General features: G+C 36.8%; 1 protein-coding gene across 3 annotated transcripts in view; it reads left to right on the forward strand.

The window, feature by feature from the left end:
* Positions 1–8163, forward strand: part of CAV1 (caveolin 1) — a 35838-nt gene extending 27675 nt beyond the window's left edge. For 2 of the 3 annotated variants that reach the window (XM_002917417.4, XM_011222615.3), the window contains exon 3: positions 5948–8163. In XM_002917417.4, the coding sequence (XP_002917463.1) occupies positions 5948–6289 (342 nt within the window). In that variant the 3' untranslated portion in view covers positions 6290–8163. Of the gene's footprint in view, positions 1–4282; positions 4353–5947 lie in introns of those variants that run through there. The other variant, XM_034670949.1, reaches the window with a different exon arrangement.
* Positions 8164–18268: the final 10105 nt, after the last annotated feature.

Below are 18268 nucleotides of genomic sequence, written 5' to 3' on the forward strand. Positions count from 1 at the left end.
GTGTCTCACAAGGAGACTAACACTACCTTGGCAAGTCTAAACCAACCTAACTGATCTGTGAGATCAAAGGATTATTGCTATTACCTGAATAAATCAGGATTCTGTGGATGCTGGGCAGACAACACATAAGTCTTCTGTAAACATCTTGTGCATTGTTAATTATGTGTTCTGTATATCCAGTACATTCACAATTTCCACTAACAGTCTAAAAAGCTATTATCACATAGAAACAAAATATTCAAGCTTCATTGATTATGAGATCCTAAATGCACTTAAAGTTTCCTTCTTGAAAATTCCTTCCTCAGAAATAAAATGTCCAGATTTTTGGACAAAAAATGACCCTGTATTTTATTAATCCTGTGTACATATAAAAAATGTTTTAAATATGTCCATGACATACTTTTAATGAGATGAAACCTTCCTAAATTTATTACATTAATAAAGTATTATCAAAACACAAGACAGATTGCTTTTCTTGACATTTGCTGCTAGATTTTTGTTGACATATGTTTCCAAAATTATAGCATCATAAGTCAATGCTGCACAAAGGAATTTAATGTCATTTATAAAAATCTAGTAATATAAACTGTTGGTTCCCTATAAAGCATCTATTAAGACATAGAAATAGCACTGAAACACATTTATGCCTTTGATCTTGAGGTCTGCATAATGATTCTTGACTGAAGGGCAACTTGTTCCAGAGATTACAAAACAGAAAATCAGTTCTTGGAGGTGTAGGTCAACCTCATTTGAGGCATCTCATTTTAAGAAAAAACTGACACCTGCATCTCTTGGTTTTTGTTTTTGTTTTTGTTTTAAAGCAAATCTCTAATTCCTTTCCTGCTCCAAATCTAAGTGAGCAGATAAGGTTCCAGTCTAGGCAAGACCTACTCTCATTAAGGAGTAAGAGGAATAAGTCCCTGAAGAAATGGAACTCCAGAGTGATAGTTTTAATGAGGGTAAATCAGCCAATGATGGATGTGAACAATGAGCACACTGGGGATTGCCAGAGAGAAGCACCATCATTCATTCAACAATAGACCTATGGGACCTCTTGAGAGCAAGATGATGTTCAAGTTCCAACGCAAGCCTCTCTTTTGCACTGGCTACAGAATGTAGCAGCTAGACTGACAGGGGATGTGTAGCAGACAGTAGCAGAAGAGCCCAGTAGAGTTCCTAAGCTTGAATTCCAATCCTGTGTCTGCCATAGGTGGGAAGGTATCCTTGATCCAGTCATTTGACAGCTTTGGCCATCAATTTCTTAAATGGGACTCCATTTCTTTAAGGATTCCTTTAGCTTTAAACATCTATGAAAATGCTGAAGCAACTGTGCTTTGGGTGATGGGGAATTTTGAACTAACTATATGGAATGACTGATTATCTAGCAGAATTTTATTGGGTTCAGTGCATTATCAATACATATCAAAATGTGCAATGAAAATATTTTTCAGAATATTCCCTCCTGTTTTCTTCACCCTAGGTAGATGTACAGAAATGTTCATGTTCATGCTGTAAAAAGGACATTTTTTCTAACTTCACATAGATATAGCTATCAAGCCAAAGCCTTAGAAGGTAATGAGAAACTTACAGGAGACCTGGAGATATGAATGGGATAGGTGGAGAAGGGATATGGTGAGAAAGATGTAAGTTCCTAGGGATATAGTGTTGAGCACAGGGCTAGACCTAGGCTTGGGAATCAGGAAGTTAGAGTTCTAATTTCAGCTTTTCCACTGATTCACTTGGGACCTTGAGAATGTCTGGCCCATTTTAATCCTTCTGTGCCTCAGTTTCCTTATCTGCCAATTAGAGTGAGAGTTCTTGGCTGGGTGCCCAGGATTGTGAGAACACACTGTGCAGGGCCAAGAAAATACAAGCAGTACCAAAAATGCAAAACATCCTAGTTACTAGATGTCCTAACTTAAAATGGAAACACTATCAAAAGTAATTCCTTTAATAATCAAAATGCAAATGTTTTGGGAAGCATATCTATGTGGGTCAAAATGAAGCAAGTAAGACTATTACAGGGGCTTGTAACCCCAGGTATACAAAAGCAAAAAGAGCTCACACTTGAAGCTGAACAAGTTTCAGCTTTGCCACTTAACATTTGTGTGACCTTGAGCAATTTTTTAACTTCCTACACTATCTTCATCTATAAAATGGAAATAATGGTATGCATCTCAGAGAATTGTGGTGAAGATCATTATAGTTGGAAATTAGTTCTTTTGAGCCACTGGTGCTTTGTGGTTGATAGTTTCTGCTATAATTGTCAATTAAAAAGCTTAATCACCCACAGCAAAAAAATTTTTAATGCTATTTATTGAGCATTTACTATACTGTAATGCTGTATACCCATGTTAAGCAGTTTTCATAAATTATCTCATGTACTCACAAAAACCTATTACTATTACTGTTGCGGAAATGGAAGTAGAAAGAAAGTAAGCTTTATTTCTGGTTCCAATGTGTTTCCTTAACCTGCATTACTTTCTTTTTCTCAGCTACATCCAATTGGCTATACTTTTAGTAATCTTCAGCCATCTTAAATTTTCAGGACTAAAACAGCAACTAACAAACTGAATATAATTATTAACATGTTATTTTTGTCATGTTGCTATCCACCCCTGGAGACCTGCCCTAAATTCACTTGAAGATAAATTATGCTCACTGGCAGTTAAGAATTTCCAATATGTTTGTCAAAAAATGCATTTATAGGGGCGCCTGGGTGGCACAGCGGTTCAGCGTCTGCCTTTGGCCCAGGGCGTGATCCCGGGGTCCTGGGATCGAGTCCCACATCAGGCTCCTCCGCTATGAGCCTGCTTCTTCCTCTCCCACTCCCCCTGCTTGTGTTCCCTCTCTCGCTGGCTGTCTCTATCTCTGTCAAATAAATAAATAAAATCTTTTTAAAAAATGCATTTATAGTTATGCTTAGAAAAATTAAGTTGTTATCAAGAAATCTTACCCACATTCATTTGTTCAGAGATCTTCACTGAGGACCAACTGTATATATGATGTACATAACCTCATCGCAACATTGTCCTCAGAGACCATGTTTTGAGAATTATTACAGTTACCAGAAAAGTAAAATTCAGCTAACTCTTTTTTGTTAATGTGCCTTTTAACTATGAAATAGCAAAACTGCCTTGGAGAAAATTTGAAAAATATTTTTCTAAAGTGATGTGGTATTGAAGAAAGAATCAGTATCTTTCAGACCAGATTCAAAACTCAAATCCACCTCTTATCTATCTGGACAATTTATTAACATTTTTGAACCTTGCATTTTTCCTATAAAGTGGGAATAATACATTAAGACTTGATGTGAGTTGGGGCGCCTGGGTGGCACAGTGGTTAAGCGTCTGCCTTCGGCTCAGGGCGTGATCCCAGCGTTATGGGATCGAGCCACATCAGGCTCTTCCACTATGAGCCTGCTTCTTCCTCTCCCACTCCCCCTGCTTGTGTTCCCTCTCTCACNTTATCTCTGTCGAATAAAACAAAAAAAAAAAAAAAAGACTTGATGTGAGTTAAATGAGAACAGTGTCTGATTATAATAGCAAGTCAACAAATGTTAGTAACTATCCCTTCCCTAGGAAAAGATTCTCGAGGCAGGCATGCTTCAAGCTCTGCTCTGTAAAGAGATAGGAATACCCCACTCCAGCAAAGTGCTCCCTGCCCTCCTTTGATAGAATACTTTCTTTACTTTTTAATAAAAGTGAGGTACCCTCTCCCACTGTACACTCAAAATGTATGTTCCCATTTCAGGGCATTCATGGACAATGATTACTCATCTTTTGACCCCATATTAAGAATGTCTGCTCTAGTGTATTATTTTTGACTTCACCAAATCCGTTTACAAAATAAGGTCTCTTTTTAAAAAATAAAACTATTGGGTACCTTGCAATTGCATGAAGAAAAACCACAGGCTTTTATTCTTAATAGCTTTGGGAAAATGCAATGTCAGAACAAAATCCCATAGTAGACAATTACGTAAAGTGCACAGAAATGTCATTAAAGGATTGATCTGAATTGCCACATATTTCATGCAATCTTTTAAAACACACAAGTAGATGTTTACCTCTGAGTCTAGATCTAAATAGGCAAAGAAGAAATTGGAATGACAATAAATCTGTTTAACTTCATTTACATAATTGTAGACATACCATTTTTACATATTACATTATTAAGGCACTGGACAATAGATAAGAAACAGAATGTTCTAGAAAATAAACTTTAACTATTGGTAAGCATCATGTACTTTTTCCAAAAGAAGTTTTACTGTGTTGAATCAAAGGTGGCATCTTGGCACTGAGAAGCTCCATGGAGTCACCCAAGTCCTCATTCCCTAATCTTGAGCTTGCCTGGATTCCTGATGATGCTGGCAGTCATCAACTTGTTTGGATTTCAAACTACATTAGATCCCTCCATATACCTGCCTTTGCCAAGCAGTTGAGCTGGCTCTGTCCTACTGTTCTATTGGTAATTTTTTTAATCCTATGCTTCAGTTGAGTTTATATAAATCCTTCCAGAGAGATAAAAGCTCCTGAGAATTCATTGTTTAGGTAACTGTGGGAGAGAATGGTATTGGGAAAGGTGTCAAGTTTGCATTCTGGTCCCACCATTGCTGTTTGCTTCATGTTAGCAAGTCACCTTCACCTCTCTGAACTTCTGTACCTTCTTTTGTAAAGGGATAACAACCCACCTTCTCAGATTGGTTTGAAACCCCAGATCACATGGAGACAATGCAAGTAGAAGCACTTGGTTACCATTAAGTGCTATGTACTGCAAACTCATTTGATTACTTCCTTGTGGCCACCAAAAGGGACTGCTACAGGATTCACTGGTGTGAGCCATGGATATTTGCATCTTTCTTTATTCAAAACTTTACTGTTTAATTCAAAAGTGAAGCTTTCCCTTAACATGTTTTTAACTGCCTTCCTTTCTGACTTTCTCCTTGCTGTTAATGTCACCTCAGCTTTCCTTAGCTGGCAAATCAGAATCTCAAAGCTCAAAGCTCATCTTAAGCTTTTCCCTCTCCCTAACCTTGAAGTAACCAAGTCCTGTGGGGTCTTCCTTTAACATCCCTGAAATTCATTCTTTTATTTTCTTTTTCCTGGCCACAATTCCAGTTTGGGCCCTACCATCTCAAACTTGGGATACAACAACAGTCTCTTTGCCTTGAGTTTCTTTTCTCCGGCTTTGTACACTGTTGTCAAATTCATCTTGATAAATGACCACATTGATTGTGGCTGCATTCCCACACTCCAATATCTTCAATAGATCCTCCACTGTGTATAAAATAAAATTGAGACTGGCTTTTCAACCTGCCTTTCTAGCTGTGCCCACATGGGTCTATCTGCCTGTGACACTCCCTGTATCACTCTTCCTTGCTCCTGGGATCTTACTCACACCATTTCCAAGGTCCCTTCTTCTTTCTTCTCCAAATCATACCCCATTTTCCAAGCCCTGCCCAATCCCACCACTCTATGAAGACTTCTTGAGTCCTCACAGCTCACAGTGACCCAATTTGCTGAAAAAAGTCTACCAATGGAGTGTTCAAAGAGTCAGCAATCAACTATGCACTAACTACCCCTCAACACTGTGTGTGTAGTTGTGTTGGAGTACAATTAGCTTAGGTCATGTCATTTACATTTTACTGAGCACCTTGTATACTTGTCCATGTTGCCAAGTTTTACTTAAAGGCAGGAAGTTTAAAGAAACATCTAGAGAACATGTTAGCAATTCTCCTGGATTCCACCCCCAGAGATGCAATAAGGTCCAGGTGGGGCCCAAATACCTGTTTCCAGCAAGTTCAGAGTGATGCTGATGCTGCTGGGTACCTTCAAACATCTCACACAGAACCTGTACATAAAAGCTAATATGTATTTATGGATACTCAGCAGTGTTTTTCCTCTTTTCTTCTATTGTAAGCTCACATTCTGTCACTTCTTCCTTTTAGATTGATTTTGAAGATGTGATTGCAGAGCCAGAAGGAACACACAGTTTCGATGGCATCTGGAAGGCCAGCTTCACCACCTTCACTGTGACAAAATACTGGTTTTACCGCTTGCTGTCTGCCCTCTTTGGCATCCCAATGGCACTCATCTGGGGCATTTACTTTGCAATTCTTTCTTTCCTGCACATTTGGGCAGTTGTACCGTGCATTAAGAGTTTCCTGATTGAGATTCAGTGCATCAGCCGTGTCTATTCCATCTACGTCCACACCTTCTGTGACCCGTTCTTTGAGGCTGTTGGCAAAATATTCAGCAATATTCGCATCAACATGCAGAAAGAAATATAAATGACATTTTAAGGATAGAAGTATACCTGATTCTTTTTTTTTCCTTTTAATTTTCCTGGTGCCAATTTCAAGTTTCAAGTTGCTGGTACAGCAACAGTATATGAATGAATTTTCTTGGTTCAGAACAAAGAAAATCACTCAGTTTTCATAACTATTATTTCTCTCTTCTGAGCTATTTTATCTATTTTTTTTTTGGTGGTCTCAATTTTTTAAACCCGTTTAAAAGTTTTTTCCTTACATTCTTATTTGCATGTGGACCATTGTTTTTATTGGCTGAGATATGGACCTATTGTTGAAAGGTAATTTGAGAGAAATATGAAGAACTGAGGAGGAAAAAAAAAGAACAACCACAAGTGCCTATTCTAAAATGTTGATCTTTTTATGGTAAGGGAAGAATTCCTGGCTATGGCCATTAAGTGTACAGGTATGTGGGCAGGTTTTAAGCAGACTCATGCCCCACCATCTGAAGCGTTAGTAGATTGTTGCCATTCACTTTAATGATCCAATTGGATCTAGTGATCTTTATCAAGTTAGAAAACATAATCTGCATTCACATGTTCCAACTAAGGCCTACACTTCTTGAAATTTTAACCTGTGATTCTTTCTGTGCCTGAATATTTGTTATATAGATAATGAAACCTAAGTGCCTTCCTGTTCTTCACATTTTCCTTTTCAAATAGGGTCCAACTCATCAACTTTCATTAGGTCAGCAGCCTCCCTGAAGACCAAAATTAGAAAATCCATTCTCCACGCTTATTTCTGACTCTCAGAAACAGAGTTGGATGAAGTGTATGTCTGCACTTGATCACGCAGCATCTTTATCCATATCGAGTATGGTCTACATCAACCCCATGAAACGAATTAAGGTGGACGAATGGGACTGAGCCCTCTGTGGGCTGGCAGGAGTGGAAGCCAACTTTCCCTGCCTCTCATCAGCTGAATGAGGTCAGCATGTCTATTCAGCTTCGTTTATTTTCAAGAATAATCATGCTTTCCTGACTCCAAACTAATCCATCACTGGGGTGGTTTAGTGGCTGAACATTGTGTTCCCTTTTCAGCTGATCAGTGGGCCTCCGGGGAAGGGCTCATAAAATGGAGGCCATTGTGTGAGACTGTTAGAGTTGTTGCAAATGTGACCCCCTTCAAAGTAAAGCACTTGTAACTGTTATGCTGTGACACACAGCCCCTCCCCCTGCCAGGAGCTTTGGACCTAATCCAAGCATCACTTTGCTCAGAAAGAAGATGGGGGGGGAGGCAGTAATAAAAGATTAAGGTAATTTTGCTGGAATAAAATCAAATTCTTCTGAACTCAAACTGAGGAATTTCACCTGTAAACCTGAGTCATACAGAAAGCTGCCTGGTACATCTAAAAGCTTTTTATTCCTCCTGCTCATATCAAGAGTCTGACCTTGGGGACATTATTTTTAACCTTCAGTTATATGCTTTTATTTTTATTTTCATACACCTATTGGAACTCTGCTTGATTTTATTTTTCATCTCTTCTAGTTTTCCTGACACTTTAATTATCAACCTGTTACCTACGTCTAAGTTTTGCATTTAAAACAGACACTGGCATGGACATAGTTTTACTTTTAAACCATGTACATAACTGAAAATGTAGTATATTGCATACTTTTTAAGTGTAAAGATATTTTTATCTTTATATGAGGAAAATCACTTGGGAAATTGCTTTGTGATTCAATCTGTAAACTGTGTATCCCAAGACATGTCTGTTCTAATCCCTCATGCAAATCAATTGCTGGTCCAAAAGATTGCTGAAATTTTATATGCTTACTGATATATTTTACACTTTTTTATCTTGCATGCCCTGTAAAGATTAAAGCCTGCACAATAAAAAATGTTTAACAGTTCAACAGTCAGCTTCATTATTTTTCCCCAAAACAGGTATGTATGTCAGTGTCTGTGTCTGTGTGGTGAGTATGTATACAGTGTGTGCACATATTTACAGTATGTTTATGGGAGATAATGGTCTTTCACTTGTCAACTATTGCAAAGTGGGATTAGGTGAGATCTTTGTTCTAAGGCCATCACCATGCATGAGTTACCTCATATAAAAGTTACAATTAATAAGAACAATTTATTTAGCAGTTTACCCAATGTTTCCTTTAAGTTTTTATTTAAATTACAGTTAGTTAATATACAGTGTAATATTAGTTCCAGGTGTGTGATACAGTGATTCAACACTTCCATACAACATCCGCTGCTCATCACAAGTGCCTCCTTAATCCCCATCACCTGTGTAACCCATCTCCCCAACCACCTTATGTGTCATCTAATTTGAGCCCCCAACAACTTCGTGTGATGGATATTAATATTCTCATTTGGTAAAGGACAGATCCAAGGGCTAATGCCTTGAAATTTGCCATGTCTTAACCGGGATTTTTTTTAAGAGGCATATTTCAGTCAAATTTATTTTTGGTCTTGGCTAAGTTTACATTCAGAGCTTCTGTATTAGGGTTCTCCAGAGAAGTTGAACCAATAAGTAATACATTAATTCTTCCTATTTGCAAATATATTGGTATATATAAAGAATGATATACAAAGCTATATACAGACATATACATAGAGATAAAGAGATTTATTTTAAGAAATTGGGTCACATGATTTATGGAGTCTAACAAGTCTCAAGATATGCAGGGTGAGTTGACAAGCTGGAGATCCAAGAGAGTCAATGGTATAATTCCTGTTTGAAAGCTGGCGAGCTCAAGACCCAGGAAAAGCTGATGTTTTAGTTCAAGTCCAAAGGCAGTAAAGAAACTAATGTCTCAGTTTGAAGGCAGTCAAACAGGAGGAATTATCTCTTATGCAGAGAGGATCAGCCTTTTAGTTTATTCAGTCCCTTCAACTGACTGGATAAGGCCCACCTACATTGAAGAGTGCCGTCTACTTTACTTGGTCTACCAATTCAAGTGAGATGCATCAAAAAACACCCTCACAAAACCACCCATAATAATAATCTGGGCACCTTGTGGCCCAATCAAATGGACACATTAAATTAACTATCAGCTTCCAAACAAAATTTTGCAAAGGGGATCCTCTTCTAATCTCTCTATCTGAAATTCCTTTCACGAAGTTTACAGAGTCCCTCTCTTATTTGGGCTCTCAAGAAAGCTCTGAGGCTATGTATTTAGTAACCCAGTCCGGCATTTGTATTTGCCCAATAAATCCATTTCTAGCATACAAAGTAAAAACATGTCTTTAAGCATGGTAGCATGTGAAATCCTGGCCAAAGTTATGCACCCAATTCAAGCAAAATTCATGAAGTGACTTTAAAGAGGGATTATCTTTCTTTTGGTTTTATTATTCGAATTTCTAAAAGAATGCATATTAACAAAATCAAGACTTTACCTATATATTTTGGTTCAGCCATACACATGGAACAGTTCCATTTCTGGACATACAAATAACTACATGGCTTCAGACAACTTTTATTCCATACTGGGAACAAGCATCTTCATACTTCACACTTTCAGTAAGTGTTAAATAATAACACACACTAACTTGATAGAGTAGAGCTCTGTCTGAATAATTGACTCATATCTTCTCTGCTGTAGGCACTGATATGTAAATGTTCCAATCATAAATTAAAATCTATATTTATAAAACTGGGAGGAAAGGGGAGAGGTAAAGATACCTGTAACATAACACAAAGGGTAAAATCATAGAAGAAAACATCATGACTGTGAATACATAAAAATGTTAAACTTCTATATATCAAGAACAGTAGAAACAAATCTGAAACAATGATCAAGAGTGCTAAAAGAAAGTATGTGTATCTATATATGTGCATATATATATATATATATATTGCAAAGCATAGTACACTGAAAATATAGAAAACTCTTATAAATCAAGAAAAAGATGAACACAGCAGTAGAAAAGTAGACAAAGATGAAAAGATAATTCACAAAAAAGTGCACTACAATCATATGAAAACATTATACTCATTAGTAATGATATAATAAAAATCAAAGCAATGAGATACTATTTTTGCCTGAGTTTGCAGTGATAAAAAAATAATGATAATATCCAAGCACATTCATTCGTGGCTTCAGCAAATGTAATTGACACAAACCTTCTGGAGGACAATTAAATGTATGGTATATGACTGATCCAACCATTTCATTTATTCAACAAAAATAAATGTGGGGGTGGGGGTGCCTGGGTGGCTCAGTTGGTGGGGGCCTGGGGGGGGGGGGGGGGTGCCTGGGTGGCTCAGTTGGTTAAACATCTGCCTTTGGCTCCGGTCATGGTCCCAGGGTACTGAGATCAAGCCCTGCCCTGCTGCCCTGCTGCCCTGCTGTTCAGGGGTTTGTTCCTTGCCCAGCAGGGAGTCTGCTTCTCCCGCTCCCTCTGCTCCTTCCTCCCCTCCCCCCTTTTAAAAAAAAGTAACAGAGATATACCAAGGTTCATCACCACTATTTGGTGTTCATTATTTGATTGTCAATAGTAGAGAATATAGGAAACAACATAAATATTCAGAAATAGGGAACTGGTTGAATAAATTATGGAATATACATTTAATAAGCTATTAGCTTTCAAATACTCTTATGTAATCAAATATTTAATGACATAGAAATATGTTCATGATATAATGTTAATTTAAAAAGTAAAGTTAAAACTTATATGTTAGATACACTACTTTTTTCTCGCTTTAAAAAATGGAGAGGAGGATTCAAATAATTGCATTATTTCCAAGTGCTTTACAGGAATTATGTCATTTATACAAGATTTCAAAATGTATTGATGCCCTCATTTTGTAAAAGATTTCATTTCAGTGAATCACCAATTCACATAACTAATAAGCATCTTGTTTAATCCAGGTGTGTCTGCCAACCAAAGCCCTGCTCCTTCCACTCCTCTATCTGCACTGTATGGTTTCTGAGCCCTAACCCTTCCTCCTCTTCATGAAGTTTCCTGTTCCTACTGGCTTGCGGAATAATTTCATACACCCTTAAATACATAATAAGTAATATGAACAGAGTCGGAATAAACTTTAGCAATAGTTAAGTAATAGTAGTTAAACCATATAATAATCTCTGCATGTCAAACATTGCTCCACATACTTAAATATATTAGTTCACTTAATCCCCCCAACAACCCTATGTGGTATGTACTATCATTATTATCTCAATTTTACAGATTAGGACATTTAAGCACAGAGGAGTTAAGTAACTTGCCCAAGGTAACAAACCAGTAAGTGACACAGAGTCTGGCTTCAGAGTCTGGAACCTGAACCGTGGCACCAAACCATAGAATTAATGATAAAGCAAAAATCCACAAAAGCAAGTTGTGCCTCTACCAAGAATGAATAATGGTCAACAATATGAATGGCAATTAAAATGCAAACAAAAACATTTTACATCTAAAGTATAAAATTAAAATTACTCTCACAAATTTACTGAAATCTTTGATTTCAAACTTAAATATAACTTTTTACAACATAAAAAATGTTCCAATAGTGTATATTTGAAGATATTATAGTTTAGTGACTTTCAAGACCATAAAATGACTAGTGTCAAGTTAATGTACAGACTCCAGGACAGAGATTTCAACAATGGAAAGAAACATATAAACTTTTTGAAATGAACCATAATATTTATATTTATTCAGAAAATACAAAAACATATTAGAATCTGATTGGATATAGATAACTGATAGAACCATTTTACCATTAAGATTTAAAACACTTTTATCTTTTTGTCTCTAGGAATCCTTCCATTTACTTCACTTTCATATGCATCCTCAGATTTGCCAGTTGCTTGAGCAATAATGAATTTCTCTAGGTGTTATTCATCACCCAACTTACTAGAACTATCAATGCAAACTCTCTCCTCTTCCCACAATGAACAACAAATCTACTTACATTTGCTCCCATTTTCTTTTCTTTTCCTTCTGCTGAAATGGAGAAATGACAAAAAGCCATTCCCTCCACATGTGTCCTGAATTTCATTCCTTCTTATTTTCCCAAGACCTTTGCTCCTTGATTATCAGCTCCATTCCTTAACCATCAATCTCTCCCTCTCTGCATTCTGAATTGTTTCCATCAGCCTATAAATATGACCTATATCTTTCTCATGAAAACAAAACAAACAAAACTTCTCCCTTGAAATTAGATCCTCCTCCAATCATCAACAATTTTCTCTTTCTTTTACAGCAAAACTTATCAAAAGAGCATCTTTAGACATCAAACATTATCAAATTATCCTAACTATAACTGTATTTTTAAGCCAAACAGGTTTTTAAAATAATTTGTTACTTCAGGTACCAGATGTAAGCATAGGCATAACCATAGGCCAATGTCATCACTGGTGTTGTGTGATTTTTTAATTTTATTTATTTTGTTATTTAGTCATAATTAATTAGCATCTGTGAATTCATCACCTAGTCAAAGGACAAGGACATGGGGTGCCTGGGTGGCTCAGTCAGTTAAGCATTTGCCTTCCACTAAGGTCATGATCTCAGGGTCCTGGGATCAAGTCCCAGGGTGGGCTGCCACTCAGCAAGGAGTCTGCTTCTCCCTCTGTGCCTCCCCTGCTCCCCCCGTTCATGCTCTCTCTGCTCTCTTGATCTCTCTCTCTCTCAAATAAATGAATAAATAAATAAATAAAATCTTTAAAAAAAGAAAAAGGACAGTAAAAAAAACAGAAAAACCTCACAACCACACATTTGTTTATTCTCTTTCCCATTCACCTGTCCCCTCCCATCCATATGAAGTAATCATTCTAAATTTTGTATTTATCATTTTGTCACCTTAAATAAAAAGTTTTATATATAAACAATCTTCTAAGCAGAAAATTACTTAGTTATAGCTATTTTAATGTTTTTTTTAAAGAGTATCATGTAGAATGGAATATTCTGACACTTGATTTTTTTCACTTAAATTTAAGAATATCCATATTATTGAATGTAATTCTAATTCATTCATTTTTACTGCTATATATTGGCTCAGTGTGTGAACATTTCACTATTTATCCAGTTGCTTCTTGATGGGCCCTTGGGATGGTGCTGCTTATAAACACACTCGTACATTTCTCTTGAGGGGGCTCATGGACATAAGTTCCAATCATTAAGACTGAATTTTTAAATCCTGACATATGACATATCACCAATATTTCTAGATAATGACAAATGGCCTTTCAATCATTACTATCAAAGAGCAATTCACACTCAAACCAGCATTTGGAACTGGCAACCTTCTTAAATTTTGCTAATTAAATGGGTATAAAATTGTACCTTATTTAGTCTTGATTTATAACTCTCTGATTACCAATGAGGTTGAACATCTCTTCATACATTTATGGGTCATGTGGCTTTCCACCTCTGTGAAATGACCTCCCATGTCATGTAGCAATTTTTTCTCAGGATGGTTTCTCTTGCATCATCAGTTCATAGAATTTTGTCAGTTCCATCTTGACTATTTATCTTTCTCTTGAACTCTTGCCTCATCTCCACTGTCACTACCTCAGTATGAGTAATCATCATTTAAATCCTGGTCTACCCTAGCTAGTCTTTCTGTTTACACTCTTGTTTCCCATCTAATTCGTTTGGCCATTTTGCTATACAGCAACACAGACAAACACATACATATACATGAATACACAGCTAAAACCCTCCAGTGACTTTTCACTGTATTCAGTATAAAATCTAGTCCCTTTATCAAGGCCTACAAAGTCTTACATGACCCAATCCCTACCTATCTCTCTCATTTTATCTCATACCACCACCTCCTCACTATCTGGGCTCTAGACACACTGATCGTTTAGTTCCAAGAACATGTTAAGTCCCATCAGATCACAGGACTTTGCAGAGCTGTTCCCTCTGACCAAATGCTCTTATACCCTCCTCTTTACTTTGCTACCTCCTTCTTAATCTTTGGATCTCAGTCTCAATGATTCCTAAGAGAGAGGTCTTCCATGTCTTCCCTACCTGAAGCAAGTTCTCTCTATTAATCTCCATCTTAACCTCTTGCCTATTTCCCTCACAGCCCACATCACATTGAGTAATCATTTTATTTTTCTGTTTTCAATTTTTTGTTCTTTATCCCCCTTAGGATGTAAACTCCATGAAGCAGAGATTTCACCATAATAGACACTCAAGTATTTGTTAGATATAAATGGACGGATGGACAGTCAGACCTCCTGGAGACTATAGAAGGCATGCGGTGCCATGTTCCTGCTTTACCATTAATAGTGGCATGAAGGGGGTGCCTGGGTGGCTCAGTTGGTTAAGTGTCTGCCTTCAGCTCAGGTCATGATCCCAGGGTCCTGGGATTGAGTCCCACATCAGGGTCCTGCTTAGCGGGGAGTCTGCTTCTCCCTTGCTCATGCTCTCTCTCTCTCTCTTTCTCACAAAAATAAATAAATAAAATCTTTTTTTAAAAAATAGTGTCATGAAGGAAGTCACTGAATACATTCCAATATAAATTACATCATCACCAACAACATACATGTCATTTGTTCTTCTCTTCCACTTTATTTCTCCATGATTTTGTTCCCCCATCAAAGCTTTCTCTACTGTACCCATTTATACATTTTGATACGTCAAAATATGAGTTACATCAATGAAAGTTCTAGCAAAAACTACCATGGATATTTGATATATGTATTTTTCTTAATTGAATAATACCAAACATATGTTGATACAGTTACTAAGGAAAAAGTTGACTTTCCAGCAGCTGTTGACTTCATCAATTCCACTATGTGATGAGTCACAAAAATTCCACAGAGCTAGAAAGCTACAAGTGAGGAAGAGGGATTTTTTTTTTTTATTGTGATGAGAGAGGAGTGGGGAGAGTGAGACATGGGGAAGCAAATAAAATTAAGTGGAATGAGGGATTTGACACTATGGAATGTTGAATCATTTACTGTACACTTAACTAGTACTTTAACAGAACAACTGAAAAACATACGAAAACTAGCATAAAGTATGGGATGCTTGCCACAAGAAGAAGGCAATCAAAAAAAAAAAAAAAAAAGACAACAGTTGCCCGTGTGAGCCACTCTATGAATGGGCAAACCTGTTTTGGAGTGAAACCTACTGTTCTTCATTTTTATTAATATGATGAGATATATTAATGAGATAATAAGTGTTCCAGGCATTAGTCAAAGTCCTTTTTGAGAGGATATTTCTTAAATCCTTCATCACATTGCATAACCTCTTGGAAAAGGTGAGATTTAGTTACCTGCCAACTCTAAACAGAAAGTTCTGTCAACTCTGTAACACAAGTAAGCGCTGTGAAATGTACAGCACAACACTCACATTGATGGATATAATTTGGCTTGACATTGACTTTACATTTTCACGGTGATTTTGTTCTTTGCTTCATTGTTTCTTATATTGCCCTCAAAATAAAAATAGCTTCTATATATTGAACATATAACATATGCCAAGCAATATGCTAAGCATTTCACAAATAGTACTCCTACAATAGCCATATGGCTTATGTGCTACTATCTAGGTCAAGAGGATACCATTGCTCTGTCTCTGAGATCAAAAAATTGAAGCTCATGGGAGTTAAATAACTTACTCAAGGCTACCCAGCAAGTTTAACAGCCATGATATTAATTCCAAAGCTCTTCTTTATGGAGAAATTCACTCCATTCTTGGGAGAAATTCCAAAAGTAGAGTACCATGTGGCAGCATTACAATAGCATTGTGTGTTATTAAGGGGAAAGAAAAAAAAAAAGAACACTAAATGGCTAAAAGTCATACAGATAATGTGTTCCCTAGTCCAAGGTCCTGTTCACAGAAAAGTTCACTCTGTTCTTTCAATAGGCATTTATGGAGCGATTATTTGGTGAAGCAGGGAATAGAAAGATAAGACAAAGATGGGTGAGATGAAAGCCTTTGTCTTCAAGGAAGTTTAGTAAAAGTATCAATGAAGACAACTCTAAAATGGAATTAACATTTTGCCATTTTTCTGCTAAGAAAACAGCTTTTTATAAAATAAAAATTATTGACAAGAAAATTAATGGTTTAATATGATGGCTTTGAAACTGTGGTCTATAGAATCTAGAAGTGTTGGCTAGGTTCCCTAAGATGACAAAGGTTAGGGGTAGAGATGAGAGGAATAACATCCACCAGTACCTTCAGACAGACAAGCTCCAGTGCAATTTCTTTTCATATTAGTTTTCAGCATGATATTTTGTTTGATTAAATAATCCCAAATAATCACAAAGAAAATTTGAAAACTATTGAATGACTTGTTGATGAAATAATACATTTTAATACAAACTTAGATCTTAAATGAAATGTTGATGCTTGCTTTTGTGATTATCACTAAATATGTTCTAATAATATTTTTTGAAGATGCAGGCTCAACTGAGGAGATGACCAAAGTCAGAAAATATCTATCAAAACCATGAGTACATACCAATTAAAATATATGATTGCCTGGCAAACTCTCACACTCTGGTTCTAACAGAAATGAGTAATGATTTGAGTGGGATGACTAGGAAAAAAGTACTAGTGTCATCTATATTCTGAAGGAGGAAATAAATTTAACAGTGAAGTTTTGGCATTACGACACATATCCAGGATGATGTCAAATATTGTCCAATTTACAAATAAAATATCAGTCTTCAGTATCTACACTGGAGTAGAACAATTTCTTTAGATCTCCTTATTTCAACCTTAAACAATAATGAATGCAAATAATAAGCCATTCCTGAAACAGAAAAAACATTGAACTTAGAAGTGGGAACCTGTAATCAAATCTTCAACCAACCTCTGAACCAGCTGTGAGCATGGATAAGTCTTATAACTGACTAAGCTCTCTTGAGCTGGCAGCCATATTGCTTCCTACTTTATTAGACTGTGGTACAAATAAAAATGTGAAAATGCCTAAAACAGAGCCAGATCTCATGGAAATTAGAAAGTTTCAGGCAGCCCCTCATTCCATCACCCTATTTCATTCTTTCTAGTGCCTCAGGGTCACTAACCTGCTTTCCTTAACGCATTCAAGCCATTCTTTTGCCTGTCTTCATAGACCATATCTCTTCCTGTGCTCATCAATATGGACTGAGTCAAAATGCCCAAAATCAAGCTGACCATTTACTTCAAGGATCCATCATCATCTGCCTTCCATTTCTGTGTCTCTATATTAACAGACTCAAGAGGGGCATTTCATTGGCTCAGACCAGATAATACATTGGCTCCTCCTACATTTGATGTCCACTCTGGTCCAGTCAGTCGTAGCTTGATTTCAAAGGTTGCCCATTCAAGGAATTGTGGAAGGAAGGAGAAGTTAATTAGCAATAGGGATGTGACTGGCAAACTGGCAAACATGACCATTACAATCTCAATCTCCATAAAACTCTCACCTTCCAAACTCTTTCACATCTTTGTCCTCCTGTATTCCTATGAAATAGGAAGAGAAGTGTACTCATAATCCCATTTTATATGTGGAAAGAATAAAACACCAAGGCCAAATGACTAACCTAGGGTCACTTAGTGAGTTACTGGTCGAGCAAGAAACAAATCCAGATCTGAAAGTTCAGGCTGCCAGGTCTCCCTTTAGCAATTAAGTTTGCAAAGATTTCAAAACAAACAGCAAGTACAACAAAAGCTCTATCAGTATTAATTGTAAAGGCAGAAACACAGGCACAGATAAAAAGAAGTAACTACCCAAGGTCACTAAAATAAGGGAATAAACCAGCTTGAAATAGACTTCTGTCTTCACAGAAACATGCTTCCACTCCCTTGGCAACTTCCTCTCTATAAAGTAACATTAATGCCAGTGAGAAAAGAACCTGAGGGTTAAATCGTTGGCGCCAGTCCTAGATGGCAATGAAGAACTCCCCTTCACCCCCTCTCCAGAATTCAGCCAATGAATAGATGCCTCTTTCATATGAGTCTTGGAAAATAAAGTTAATATTCATCCACTGCCCACAAATTAAATGAGGAGTTATCTTACTGTAAATGACATAACTATTTCATTTTTTATGCAACTTAAAT

Source organism: Ailuropoda melanoleuca, chromosome 1 (assembly GCF_002007445.2).
Source record: "Ailuropoda melanoleuca isolate Jingjing chromosome 1, ASM200744v2, whole genome shotgun sequence".
Classification (NCBI taxonomy): Eukaryota; Metazoa; Chordata; class Mammalia; order Carnivora; family Ursidae; genus Ailuropoda; species Ailuropoda melanoleuca.